The sequence below is a fragment of the Hipposideros armiger genome, unplaced genomic scaffold (genome assembly GCF_001890085.2).
Source record: "Hipposideros armiger isolate ML-2016 unplaced genomic scaffold, ASM189008v1 scaffold_293, whole genome shotgun sequence".
Classification (NCBI taxonomy): Eukaryota; Metazoa; Chordata; class Mammalia; order Chiroptera; family Hipposideridae; genus Hipposideros; species Hipposideros armiger.
Genome location: NW_017731643.1, coordinates 1,271,151 through 1,285,409, shown reverse-complemented (window position 1 = coordinate 1,285,409; position 14,259 = coordinate 1,271,151). Strand labels below are relative to the sequence as shown.

The following is a 14,259-nucleotide window of genomic DNA, read 5'->3' as shown; positions in this document are numbered from 1 at the left end:
TTCCCCGCCTCCTCCACCTTGTCCTTCTCTCTCTCTCCACACATACACAAACATCCATAGAATTGTGTTCCATATATGTACTATTCATTCTGTATACAGGAGTTAACAGAATCATCTAAATATTTTGATTATAAATCTTGCTAAAAACTCATGCTTTTAAGAATTAATGTGGCATTTTCAGATGAACTTGAAAATAATATCCTCATTTTTATGTAGACTACATACTATTACTTTTTTTGTGTTCTTCTGTGGATTCTCTTCTCCAAATTATTTATTTTTAAATTTCCAGACTGAAATAATTTTTACTAATTGAACAAATATTTTATTTGTAGATATTACAGATAGAAATAGAAATTATCAATACTATGAGAATTTTAGCTTCATTGAGATATACTTTGCCTTATTGATGTTTTCTTTGGCTTTATTTACCTTGATTTATTTCTAGTGTGTTCAAAAGAGATGGGGTTTTTCATAACATTTATTTCCTTTTCTGCCCCTGGATTCAGACTGTAGACTGTACTCCACTTCCAGTTCACACACCAACTTTAAAGAAAAAGGCATGCCCCGGTTCAACTGGCCTTCCACCTAAGGTACTCGTCTAGTTATGAGCATAGTGTGTTCTGAAAATAAAAAAGAGAGAGACTGGATTTCTTCTGCTGCTTGTATTTCCTTTGGTTTTTACTATTGGTTTCCTTAAGATTACAAACATGAAAGCTTGGAAAGAAAATAAATTCTGTATGAATGGAAATAATCATCACTGAGAAAGGCAGGAAGAGTGTAAAAAGTTCATTTTGTTTCCATCTTCTTCAATTCAGTGTTTTGAAGTCTGTTCCAGTGAGGAGTAGTACTTGAGGGTGTGTTATAAGGCAGGCATTAAGTTGAGGCCACTTGTGGAAGAATCTAAGGTTGAGGTTAAAAAAACCACTGAAAAAGAGAAATGTTTAGTGTAAAATTTAGGTGAATTTTCTTTTTTTCATTCTATTCAACATGACTGTGACTGAAGTATTATATATGGAAGAACATGAAGATTTAGTTGCTAGATTATCTTAAGCGCCGACAAAGAAATTCTAGAAATTGGAAAGCTGAAATAATCTCCCTTTCCAGAACATAAACCTTAGATAAACCACAGAGAGAGAGAGAGAGAGAGAGATTTATGTATCTAAAAAACTATTATAATAAAGTATACAGAAGTATAACTGATACAAAAGAAAGCAACAAACTGAATACCATATTTTGCCATGTATAATGCGCACCCACATTTTGGCCCAAACTTTCAGGGGGTAAAAAAACCTTTCATTTTAATTTATTAATTTAAAAAATTAATTAAAAATTAATTTTTTAATTCAAATTTTTTTGTTTACATTTAGGTACTTGTTTTTTTGTATTATAAAGGAATTTTAGCATTTATTTTTTAATTTATTATGGCACAAGAAATTTTATGTAACAAATAATTACGAAACATAAGAACAGATACAAGGTACTACAAGAAATTTTATGTACCGGTAATAAATTTACGATATTTATACATCATAGAAGGCCAAGAACTCTTCATTGTTGCAAGTTTGACCTAAGTTCAATGAAACCAATTATCGTATTCCAGGGTATTATTTTACATACGGACATCGTTATTGATTTCTAGAGTTACACTTTTAACTCATAAATATAAATAAAAATTAAAGACATTTATATAGATATGGAATTAGAACTACCCATGTATAATGCACATCCTTATTTTTCCCTCACAAATTTGGGCAAAAAAGTACACATTATATATGGCAAAATATGGCAACCTATGCCAGATAAAGCAAAATTTTGAGGTTAGAACATGAATTAAAAGTAAACATAATAAATGTCTTCAAAGAGATATGACAGGAAGTATGTTGGTTACATGGGGCAGGATAAGGCACTTATGAAGAAAAATAATTTGTAAGTTCTTGACAAAAATATAACAGCTGAAATAAAGAACTCAGATGGCTTTACTAGCAGAATGTGCAAACTGGATATAGCCGAAAAACAAGTTTATGAGATAGAAAATATGAGAGTTAAACTACACGACAGAAATAGTATCAATATCTACATATAGGACTTTCAAAAGGGAGAAAAATACTTAAAGAATACTTAGAATTAAAATGAAAAATCTCATATATAAACACATCATTATGTGCAAAAAATAGTAGATAAGAAAAAACTCACACCTACATCCATTATAGTAAATTTTAAGGATCAAGAGAAAAATTCTAAAAACTGTCAAAGAGAAAGAGCAGATGTCTGTAAACAGAAATCAAATTGATGTCAGGCTTCTCAACAACACTAGATGCAAGAAGACAACAAAGAAATATGTTCAAAATGTTCAAGAAAAAGAGCTTTGAGCCCTAAAATTTTAACCCAGCTGTACCATCACTTAAATCTGAGAGCAAATTAAAAGTATTCTCAGGTATACAGGAATGTAGTATGTTTATTATTTAAAAACAAAAACAAAAAAAAACCTTTGGAAATACTCTTGAATACACTCACAGGAAACTATCAGAAATAGAAATTGAGGAAATAATCCCATTTACAATTGCATCAAAAAGAATAAAATACCCAGGAATAAATTTAACAAAGGAGGTAAAAGATCTGTTCACTAAGAACTATGAGATATTAATGAAAGAATGAAAGAAAGAAAAAGACACAAATAAGTGGAAAGGTATTCTGTGCTCATGGATCGGAAGAAATAATATTGCTAAAATACTAGTATAGACTCTGGGTCTGTACTGCCCAAAGCAATCTGCAGATGCATTGCAATCCCTGGCCCCACCCCCTTCCTCATAAAAGTACAGGAAAAGTTATTTCACTTAAAAATTTGATTGCAGTCAGTCTCACACACAAAAAAGTAAGGAGCAATGTATCTTTAACAAAAGGTGAAAGTATGCCAGAAAGACATGTCTATAAAACCAACGAAAACTACAATCAGTATTTCAAAAGAAATGAAGAAAAATGATAGAAGCAATAAAGTAACATTTCTTTATTTCTATAGGTATAAATAAGAAAAAATTCCACTTAACTCTTTGCTAAAGACTAATAGGAAGAATTGATAAAACTCCTGAAGTCAAAATTTTTGAGCCACAAGAAAGCTCCAGTTTATTTTTAACTTCAAGTGGCCTTCAAAAGCAATTGATTATCACTTCTTATAGTATTTTAGCATTATCTATCTCAATATTGCCTAATAAAAATATTTAAAGAGTGTAGATTCTAGAAAGATGTGAGCAATGAAAATGTTCTTATTTAGAAACATTCTGGTAGCTAGTGTGGGGCACAGAGATTCACTTTATGAAAAGCCTTTAAATAATCAATGTGTATGTTTCTATCAACTTGTTTTGTAGCGCAAGACTCACCAGTTTTTTGTCAAATCTTTTACTACTCCTACCAAGTGTCATCAGTGTACCTCTTTGATGGTGGGTTTGATAAGACAGGGCTGTGCCTGTGAAGGTAAGAACAAAATGGTAAGAAAATGTGGCTTTAGAGTCCTAACATTTACTACCTAAATTGTAATCAAATAACTTGATTCTCTTTAGAAGGTATATAAATGTTTGTTTTGCTTAATTATTAGCTTTTCTTTGGATAACAGGAATAGAGACAGTAAAGTGAGCACTTTGCTCAGTCTGTTGAAGATTAAAGAAACTAGACAGGCAGTCCCTAGAAACTTTTTTCAAGGGAGATATATTTAAATATGTTTCATTCATCTTTGTTTCATTATTTAGATGATTTTGTGGTTCTGAAAAACCATTAAGCTATGTGACAGAAGACATGAAAGTTATCCTTGAATCTATTCATTTTATTTTCACCTTGTTTAATTTATTAGAGAAATTATTATTGGAAAGTATGCAGCGCAGTATCTTTTCAGAAGTATTAAGTATCTGCCACTATGTCTCAAAAGACATTTTTTTCCTAGTGTGAACAGCAGAGGTTTTTCCCTACAATTCATTGATTTATCTGTCACGCTCATGGAGGGCCCGCTCTCTGCTTCTTGGTCCTGGGACTGCAGTTGTGGATGGGGAGACAGAGAGCCCGCCCTCAGGAGCTCACATTCAGAGGCATGAGAGGTCAGAGGTCATTTGAACAGCAAACAAAATATATTTGTTTGGGCGCCACTTTATTTTTCCTAAGACTTCTGAAATGAAAATGATTGCAGTTACAGTGAGATATATTATTTATGTATATTTTAGAAATCGACCACTTTTAAATCAAGTGAGACTTGCTACTGTAACAATGCCTCATGTATAATTGACCTGTGTATCTTATGAAAAAGATAAGGAAATAGGTGCTAATTCAGATTCTAATACTAGTTTCCATTTCTTGCCAGTAGGGTTGGAAGGGACGTTGGAGGAGATAGTCAGCCTCCAGCAGATGCATGTGTTCCCTTTGTACTATATTCTGTAGTTAGCCTGAGTTTGGTTACTGTGACTAGAGGGAAATGAATAGCATCTTAAAGCAATGCGTTTTATGTTTGATTAGGTCTCACAGCCAGAGTGGAAGATTCAGATTACATTCTCTTTAGGTTGTTAGGTGCATGGGTTTAGGGCCAGAGAAAATGGTCAGGGTTGGAAAGTAGAGATTTAATAATTTTGAGTGTTTGAAGTGATGAATATGAATGACATTATCCAGGAAGCACAGGCAGAGTGAAAAGAGAACATGTCTTGGGAAACATAGTTAGAGGAGGTAAAAGGTAAAAATGACAACGTAACCTGAGCAGGCGTAGCCTAGATCGTTGACCAGGAAGGTGTTTGTGAAGCCAAAAAAAGAGAATCTGTACAGTTTTTAAGCTTTGCCTTATTTTGGAACTTAGCCAGTACAGTTGACCCTTGAACTGCACAAGGGTTAGGGGCACCAACCCCTCACCCCGCTCCACAGAGTCGAAAATCTGTGTATAACTTTTGATGACCCAAAACTTTACTAACAGCCTACTGTCGCCCTGAATGAAGCCTTACAGATAACAGAGTCGATGACCACATATTTCGTGTTCTATTATATACCGTATTCTTACAGTAAAGGAAGCTAGAGAAAGAAAATGTCATCACGAAAATCATAAGGAAGAGAAAACACATTGACAGTATTTATTGAAAAAAATTCATGTGTAAATGGACCCTCACAATTTAAACCCATTTTGTGCAAGGTCAACTGTGCTTATTAAATGTCATTTTAAAATACGTTTATCAGAAAGAACCCTGGGCAGCTACTTGGCTTTAGGTTCCTTATCATTTTTTGTGCATCAGAATCATTTGCAATTTCATACTAGGAATTTTTGAGATCTTCCCAACTCTGTCCCCTTCTAGAGTTTCGTGTCACGAAATCGTGCCTATCTTTTCTTCAAACCCTTTGAAGCCTACCTTATAAAGCTGTGGGGACATGTTAAACTATGCCCAGGCTTTCTTAAATGTTATGATAATGTGAGTACAGCCTCTAAAGATTACTGTCATTTTTAATTCTTCCTGATTGATTAGAATTATATCTAGTATAGGGTAATTATTTTGTTGCTTCCACTGCCTTTTGGAGGTAAGATTTTTTTGCTCAGTAAAACAAGTTATAACTTGTTAGACACTCTACTTATAAGTGAGTGAGATGTCTTATAGAAGTTTGGATAGTTTTTGACCGTCAGTATTAGTCCATCTTGCCTCCCTGCTGGTGTCACAACACCATTTATGATGGACAGTCCATTACCACATGTGTATATATTGCCACAATGATATCCATTCACTTCCTCTCTTATTCCTTCCCAGATATTCGCCAGAACCCCCCTTAGAGTAGGAATTATCTAAATAGATATACTTAGTGTGTAACATCTCTAAAGAAGTTTGTTTTAAACATTTTAATCTGTAATTCTCACCCAACCAAGTCTCAATAAAATTTGAGTTTATTTTTATTTATCATTTTGTCTTATAATCTCAAGTTCATCATGTGAGTATTAAGAGGTACCCTGGCACTATTGTTAGTAGTTAGGTGTGCAGGTTCTGAGCCAGACTGCCTGGGTTTGAATTCCAGCAATGCCACTTACGAACTCTGTGATCCAGGACAAGGCATATGTAAATGGAGATAATTGTACCTTAGATTATTACAGAAAAATTAAAAACACTCAATGAAGTATACTATTATTATCTTAGGGGTACTTGAAATATATATAACATCAGTGACTCCCAAAATTTACCCTTAATTTACAACTTTTTAATCATCAAACAATTCCATTTTCAAAAAGAGGGACGGGTAAGGTTTGCCAGCTATTGCAAAAATGTCAGGTAATTTCATGTCCATTAGTGACTCTTGCAAGAGAAATTTCAGGGCATATACCAAGTCGCAGTGAGATGAAGAGGTAAAGAAAAATCCAGAAACTACCCTTTAGGAATTCAAAGTTTAAATCAGCTGTTGTATTCACAATGTTAGATTTTTTTTCCATCTATTTTTTCTCATTTTGATCACTAATGTTAACACAAAACAATAATATTACAATAGTAAAAAAAATACATTTACTATTTCTCATTGAAATCCTTTTGGTAAGCAAGTGAATCAGCTCCCCAAATGACAAAACAGTTGTTTAAAATGAATTCAGAAATAAGCGTTTATCTAACATAGCACCTTACATGTAAAGAATGCTCAGTGAATTTCCTTTTTGTAAAAATGAATTTTGGTTGAACATTGTTTCTTCTTTTTCCCTCCAAAAAGTATGTGGATTCTCGTGTCATATAACTTGTGTAAACAAAGCTCCCACTGTGTGTCCAGTTCCTCCTGAACAGACGAAAGGCCCCCTGGGTATAGACCCTCAGAAAGGAATAGGAACAGCGTACGAAGGTCATGTCAGGGTAAGTGTGATTAAGTTGGATTTAGATTAATCTTCTAAGGTTTATTAATCAATTAAAGTCCAATCACCTTAAAAACATAGTCCTGGACAGAAAATTAGGTAAACAGAATTTATCTAATAATTTTATTTCACCCATAGTGTTGATTTAAAAACAAAAACCTAGCCTTTGCTTGGAAATAAATTCCAAAATTGTTTCACAGTTTCCCGTACTGTCCTTATCTTGGATTGAACAAATGTTGAAATCTCCATAAAAGAGTCTTTGGCTCTTGGTCTTGCTGGAGGGAGAGTTGACATATGCTTGTGAAGTATGAGGTATTATCAAAGCATAACCTTACCTGTAATCTCGAATAATATTTACAGTGTAAGCTACATTTCATCTTACTACCCAATTTGACTTTATGCTGCTTAGAAAGAAATCCATGAATGTCATTTTAATGAATTACTAGTGAAAGTTAAAATGGCACCATTGAAAAAATTTTCAGAATAAAAAGTCCTTCAGTGTCAGAAAAATGTATTCTCACATTTTCTCATATGTTATTAATGGTATATGTGTTCCATCTGCTACTTGACCAAAGTGGCAGACTTCTAACACATGTACATTATTTTCAGGTTTTTACCATGTAAGTACATATGTGATTACAGAGGCCCTGACTGACATTTTAGTTTGAGTTGTTTTTGTTTGTTTGTTTCATTATTTATTTGCCTGTCTAAGATCCCTAAGCCAGCTGGAGTGAAGAAAGGATGGCAAAGAGCACTGGCTGTAGTTTGTGACTTCAAACTCTTTCTGTACGATATTGCTGAAAGCAAAGCATCTCAGCCCAGTGTCATAGTCAGTCAAGTGATTGACATGAGGTAAGCTTTCAAAGATGAAAAAGGGTGTACCTTTGCAACATGGGAATAAAAGCTGTCTAATTTTTCTTCTAATTATATTGCTGTGTTTTTATTTAGATCTATTGTGTTAATTTTCTAATTCACTAATATTGCTGTAGTAAGATAATTAAAAATAGGAAGTAGTAGTAGGACGGTTTGTATATGTGTTTGAGTGTGTTGGGGCTAGGGGTCAGAGAAGAGAAGCTAAGGCTTGAATCCAAAAGACCAGCTTAAAGGTTGCTGGGATTTTGGAGCCTAATGTGTGGTATTTATATCATCACCTAAAATAAAGGCATAGAGGTAAGGAAATGTGAGGAAAGGACATAAAAATCTCAAAATCAGACAAGCTCTTAGAATATATACTGAATTGGTAAACATTTAAGTAAACGCATCTCTTGAATGTTTCTGGTCTCGTTTTGCAGACTCCTCCTCGGCCCCTTGGAGTGCTCTCCCTTACCTCTCATAACTCTAGGCATTCTGGAGTGATCTTATTCACTCCCATAGCTTCGGCCAATCTCCTGCATTGATGACCTCCAAACATATACCTCCAATTCAGATCTTCCTCCGGCACTCAAGACTAGGATGTCCAGCTGTGGCTCACACTGGCATTTCATGCCCGCATCTCTAACATGTTATCTCTTTTATCAATATGGAAAATGAAGGGATAAATGCAAGACATATTACCGAGGAATGCCTAACAGAGCCTGCTAAGGGACTAAATATAGAAAGATAGGAAAAAGAATCAAAGATAAGACTAAGATGTCAAGTCTCCAAGACCAACAGAATGATGGTATCAATAGTCAAATTATGGAGGGAGATCACAGGAATAAATTATTGTGGAGTAAATCTGTTTTAGGTGTTGAAGGAACAGTAAAATGTCAGATGAGCTGTGTTGAGGGCATGTGAGATGTATTATGGGAAGCAGAAGGGCCCGGTCTGCTGCCTACCAGGATGCAAATTCCAGTCCTATTTGTGTACTTACTGGCCTTGTGACTTTGGTCAGCCAGGAATTATTTCTAGCTCTCGTATTAAGCCACTCTTGATAAATTACTTTGGGCAGTATCAATTACAATGGAGGAAAAAATCAAATTTTAAAAAATACTTAATTTGGATATTTTGTGCAGTTAAGTTTTGAGGATTGCTTCACATGTGTTATTAGGATACATACCCAAGACCACACACACATACCTGCATACACTGACTTAATGTTTCACTTTTCCTTCAGGGATGAAGAATTTTCTGTGAGTTCAGTTTTGGCTTCTGATGTTATTCATGCAGGTCGAAAAGATATACCCTGTATATTTAGAGTAAGTATGTACTATAATTTAGAGTAAGTATGTGCTATAACTTGATCACTGAATTATTTGTTTTTAATGAGTATGTTCTGCTTCTCCATGTAGATCACAAACTTACTAGGAATAGAACACCAAACCCTGTCTTCATTTATGTACTCACATTATTGAATACTTGAACGTGTAGACAATTAATGCTAACTAAATATTTAATTAGTGAAAGATCTGTATTTAATTAAATAATTAACTATTAATTAGTGAACGCCACATGATTATATGGCTGCTAAAATAGGTTTCCCCTTGGACAACATTTTTGAGTCACAATTGAATTTTCAAATAAATACTACCACATAGAAAATTAAATTAGTGTGAGATTTCTCCAGTTTTTTAAAAATAGAAGTTTGTTCTAAAATCTCATTTAAAAAATTAATGTGTGTTTCAGTTCTATGGCTTTGCTGTAACCACTCCCAAACTTAGTGGCTTAACCAACAGTGATTTGTTTTTCACCATTCTGTAGGTCTTTAGGTGTTTACTGGGGTCTCTCATGTGGCTGCATTCAGCTCAGTTGGGGCTGGAATATCCAAAACGACCTTATTCTCACATCTGGGGTCTTGGTGCCGGCTCTTTGCTGGGCCATCTCAGTTCTCTCTGAACTCTCTCCATGTGGTCTCTAGTCGTTCAGTAGTCTGGCTAAGCTCTCTGTGGCTGGCTTCCGAGAGAGAAGAGAAAGCTGCCAGGTCTTCTAAAGACTAGGCCCAAAACAGGCATAATCACCCTTTTGCATTCTGTTAGTCAAAGCAGGTCATGAGGTCAGCCCAGATTTAAAAGGAGGGGAGTAGACTCCACTTGTTGATAAGAAGAATGAAATTCCACAGGAAGAACTGTTGGCAGCCATCTTTGGAGGCTATCCACAGGGCAGTCTTGAATTGGTGAATTAATATAACAGACAAAAAGAGGACGACTGCCCTAACATTATGCCTGTATGCTTAGTGTTTGTGTCTGAATCTTATATGTAAGGAAGGTCAGACAAAGACTATACTTACTGTAGTCTCAATTCCTGTACAACCAACTGTTGATTCTCTCTCTAGCCACCAAGGGAACCTAAAGAGGCCTGCTTATCTATAACTGATAAATATAGTGGGATTTTATTGTCGCTGCTGATTAAATTACTTTTAATAAAAGATCCATATATATAAAATTTAAATCTGTTCCAAGTACTGTTTGCATAATGACAAGCCTTTATTTAAATAGTAACTAAAGTGATCTGATCTTCTCTAAGATAATGTGAGTTATTGTTATGAAATAACACAGCATGTAAGTATTTCTGAGCATTTCTGACTTTTTAAAACAAGTTGAAAATCAGTATGATTTCCCGAGCATGAGCATGGGATCCCCGTCTGCTGTGCCATTAGGGAAATTACTTTCTCTGCATCCCAGTTTTTTCATATATAAAATCAGGATGTAATAACAGTACCTATCTGATGAAGATGTGGAGAGGGTTGCATGAGTTAAAGTGCTTTGATCAGTGTCCAGTGCCCAGTAATTAATAAATGTTAGTTGCTGTTATGTGAGTATGTGCAATGCATTTTTTAGTGATAGTATCCTGGCACTTGATAGCAAAGAAAATAAAAATGATACTAACATTTAGAATGGTATCTGCTACCTTTGCTTTGCCATGAAGTCTAACGCTAAAACCAGTTATTTTTCTGAATAGGAATAGCTAAACTCGTTAAAGGTATCACTTAATGAATGCTCATTTTGTTGGCTAGCATAAGCATCAAACTGGCTTAAAGGTGTCTGTGTTCTAAAATCATGAATTTTGATTCAATTTTTGTAGGTCACAACTTCCCAGCTTTCAGCATCTAATAACAAATGTTCGATCCTGATGCTAGCAGATAGTGAGAATGAGAAGACTAAGTGGGTGGGAGTGCTCAGCGAATTGCACAAGATTTTGAAGAAGAACAAATTCAGAGACCGCTCAGTCTATGTTCCCAAAGAGGCTTATGACAGCACTCTACCCCTCATTAAAACAACCCAGGCAGCTGCAATCATAGGTATGAATTTATAACATTTGTCATGTTATCATAATTATTTTACCTTGTCAGCAGGGACTGGCTTTCATGTAGGAATCCCCAGTGTCAAGCATAGCATGTGTTGCATCGCAGATGCTCAGTAAGTGTTTATTGAGCGAATGAGACCATATTAGAGCTTTGTTTCTCAGTAAACAAGAATAAGTACACTTTTCAAATGTGTTTTCTTCTGAAAAAGTAACAGTGCTGAAAATTAACTCATTAAATATATTTTCTGCTTGTGTGAGAGCAAGCTGTTTAATTTCTTAAAGTGAAAGTTTCCTATGTAAAATGTAGATAGATACTAATTACCTTGCACAGGTTATGGGGAAGTTTAAATAAGATGGAATACATAACACAATGTGCCCTGCATATAAAATGCCCTTAAAAAATGGCAGCTCCTGTGTCTGGATGTTTAAATTTGGCCATATTCTTAAGTACACATCCAACTCTTCTGTTACATTCTAGTAAATAATGAAACATTTACTGAGCGGGGTTCAAACGCCTTTGAAAGCCTTTCCCTCCCAACACAAGAAATGGAATTGGAGCCAGGGCACTAACAAACTAGGTTTTTAATATTTTTACCTTTTATTGAATAAACATTTACTTCTTTTTATAAGTATTGATATAGATTATTTTCTAATGATTGTTCTATTATAAAATATTTACCACTGTGATCTGAAGAGAAATTTCGTAGTACAAAAATTGTTATTGCTATTTTTAAATTATTTTAGTTTTTTTTAATCAAGTTTCTTTATCTGTTTTATTGTATTAGTTTTACACAGTTTTTTACCTATTAAAAATGTTTCATATTTCTGTCTTACATAGATCATGAAAGGATAGCTTTGGGAAATGAAGAAGGTTTATTTGTTGTGCATGTCACCAAAGATGGTAAGAGAAAACTTAATTATTGTGGGGTAACTTTAAACTAAATGTTGTTAGAAAATGCTAAACTCTAGATTCTAAATTCTAAAAACAGTAAGATTTGCTCTTATTCTATAGTGGAAATTTTCCAGGCCTAATTTGATATGTATAAGTCAAAAGATAATTTTTTTATATCTTTAATCATCCTAAGTTCTAAAACTTCCAAGTGTGTATTGCCTGTCTTGCATAATTTTATTTAATAGTTCTGCTATATGAACTCAGATTGCATTTCTAAAGAAGGTACATGAAAGAAAATACAACTGGATTTTTCCATTGTTCTAATAGTACTAGAAGAGGTAACAGTCATTAAAATGTGTTTGTTCTTGGGGTTTTTTTTTTTTTTTTTACTCCACAGTTTATTACAATAGTTTTTTTTTTCCTGGAGAGAAATTAAATATTGGGTGAACTGAAAAGGAACCAATTTAATTTAGCATTCTCAAATGCAGTGTTCTAAGTTCTATCTTTATATCAAGTTAGATCATGGAAAAACAAAGCATTTAAACTTCACTAATTTGTTACCCATAAAAATACCTTTAGTGAAACATGAGTTTCTCACTTTTTGAAAAATATAAATCCCATGGGAAAGGTCCCTAGAATTTAGTGTCAATAAAAAGGTTTGTTGGTTTTGTTTTTTTGAAGATCTGACATGCTTCATTACACAGGAACTTTGCCTTGGCTGCCAGAAATCTCAGTGCTAAAGTTAATACTTTACGATAGGTCAGCTAAATTACCTTGTAATGGGTGTAATTATCTTCCTTTTCCTCCATATGATTTCTGAGCTCTTATTCTCTGTGTATCTGTCTTTATTTTACGTTGACTTATATCCTTTTGACTGTAATTGGGATATGATTAATAAATAAACATTATTTTGCACCTGATTTATTACTGTTCCTTTGCATAGAAATTATTAGAGTTGGTGACAATAAGAAGATTCATCAGATTGAACTCATTCCAAATGATCAGCTGGTTGCTGTGATCTCAGGACGAAATCGTCACGTACGACTTTTTCCTATGTCAGCTTTGGATGGACGCGAGACTGATTTTTATAAGCTGGCAGAAACTAAAGGGTGTCAAACCATAACTTCTGGGAAAGTGCGCCATGGAGCTCTTACCTGCCTGTGTGTGGCTATGAAAAGGCAGGTCCTCTGTTACGAACTATTTCAGAGCAAGAGCCGCCACAGAAAATTTAAGGAAATTCAAGTCCCATATAATGTCCAGTGGATGGCAATCTTCAGTGAACACCTCTGTGTGGGGTTCCAGTCAGGATTTCTGAGATACCCCTTGAATGGAGAAGGAAGTCCATACAGCATGCTCCATTCAAACGACCACACGCTATCATTTATTGCACATCAGCCAATGGATGCCATCTGCGCAGTGGAGATCTCCAGTAAAGAATACCTGCTGTGTTTTAACAGCATTGGGATGTACACTGACTGCCAGGGCCGAAGGTCTAGACAGCAGGAATTGATGTGGCCAGCAAGCCCTTCCTCTTGTTGTAAGAGCCTCTTCCTTTTGGCTGTCTTACCTTCCTGTCTCTTTCTTTCCCTTCCACTCCATCTCCTAGGTGTATTCATTGTTAATAACAGGTTATGTTTTTAAAGCATCCTTAAGGTTTTTCCGAAGTGTTAATTGTGCTGTTTATGTAAACTCACCACATGTAGTTAGGCCAACAAGCCAACACTATGATGCATATAATTGAAGCTAATCTTTCTGTGGAATATTTTACTTAGATGGATTTTTAACCTATGTTATTGTATTTTGAAATAACCCTAGTTACCTTCATAGTCCTCAGGAATATAGTGCTTGTAATTATTCATAGCTCATAAGACTTCTAGAGAGGTAGTTACTAAGTGAGTTATTTAATCAGTTATGTAAAGATACAATCGAGCATCTATAAGAAGTGTTATTCAGTTTTAGATTTTTTATCTAGATAGGTAGATATTTAAATTTGCCTATTGCACTCTTTCAAAACATATTAAGACATTAATAAATTTTAGAATACTCATTATGTGCCATTTCACTGTACAAGATACAGCAATGAGTAAAATAGTCTTACCCTCACAGAGCATGGTGTGCAGTGAATAGATTCACAACAAAGCAAGGAGTTGCAATAGAATGTAAGCTCTGTGATAGCAGACCAAGTTCTGTAGAGGCATGGAGAAGGACTGTCCAGTCCAGAATGTTTTGGTTTTTTTGTTTTGTTTTTTTTTATTGTTAGTTTCAGGTGTACAAAACAATGCAATGATTATCCTTTCCACCCCTCACAAAGTAACAA

The 14,259-nt window shown here is 34.5% G+C and overlaps 1 protein-coding gene across 1 annotated transcript in view; it reads left to right on the top strand.

The window, feature by feature from the left end:
* The window catches only part of CDC42BPA (CDC42 binding protein kinase alpha), a 156,114-nt gene that overhangs the window by 120,472 nt on the left and 21,383 nt on the right, over positions 1-14,259 (top strand). The window contains exons 25-32 of the mRNA XM_019659017.1: positions 507-590; positions 3,363-3,468; positions 6,694-6,830; positions 7,542-7,681; positions 8,925-9,006; positions 10,829-11,045; positions 11,889-11,951; positions 12,886-13,479. Of these exons, the coding sequence (XP_019514562.1) occupies positions 507-590; positions 3,363-3,468; positions 6,694-6,830; positions 7,542-7,681; positions 8,925-9,006; positions 10,829-11,045; positions 11,889-11,951; positions 12,886-13,479 (1,423 nt within the window). The remainder of the gene's footprint in view (positions 1-506; positions 591-3,362; positions 3,469-6,693; positions 6,831-7,541; positions 7,682-8,924; positions 9,007-10,828; positions 11,046-11,888; positions 11,952-12,885; positions 13,480-14,259) is intronic.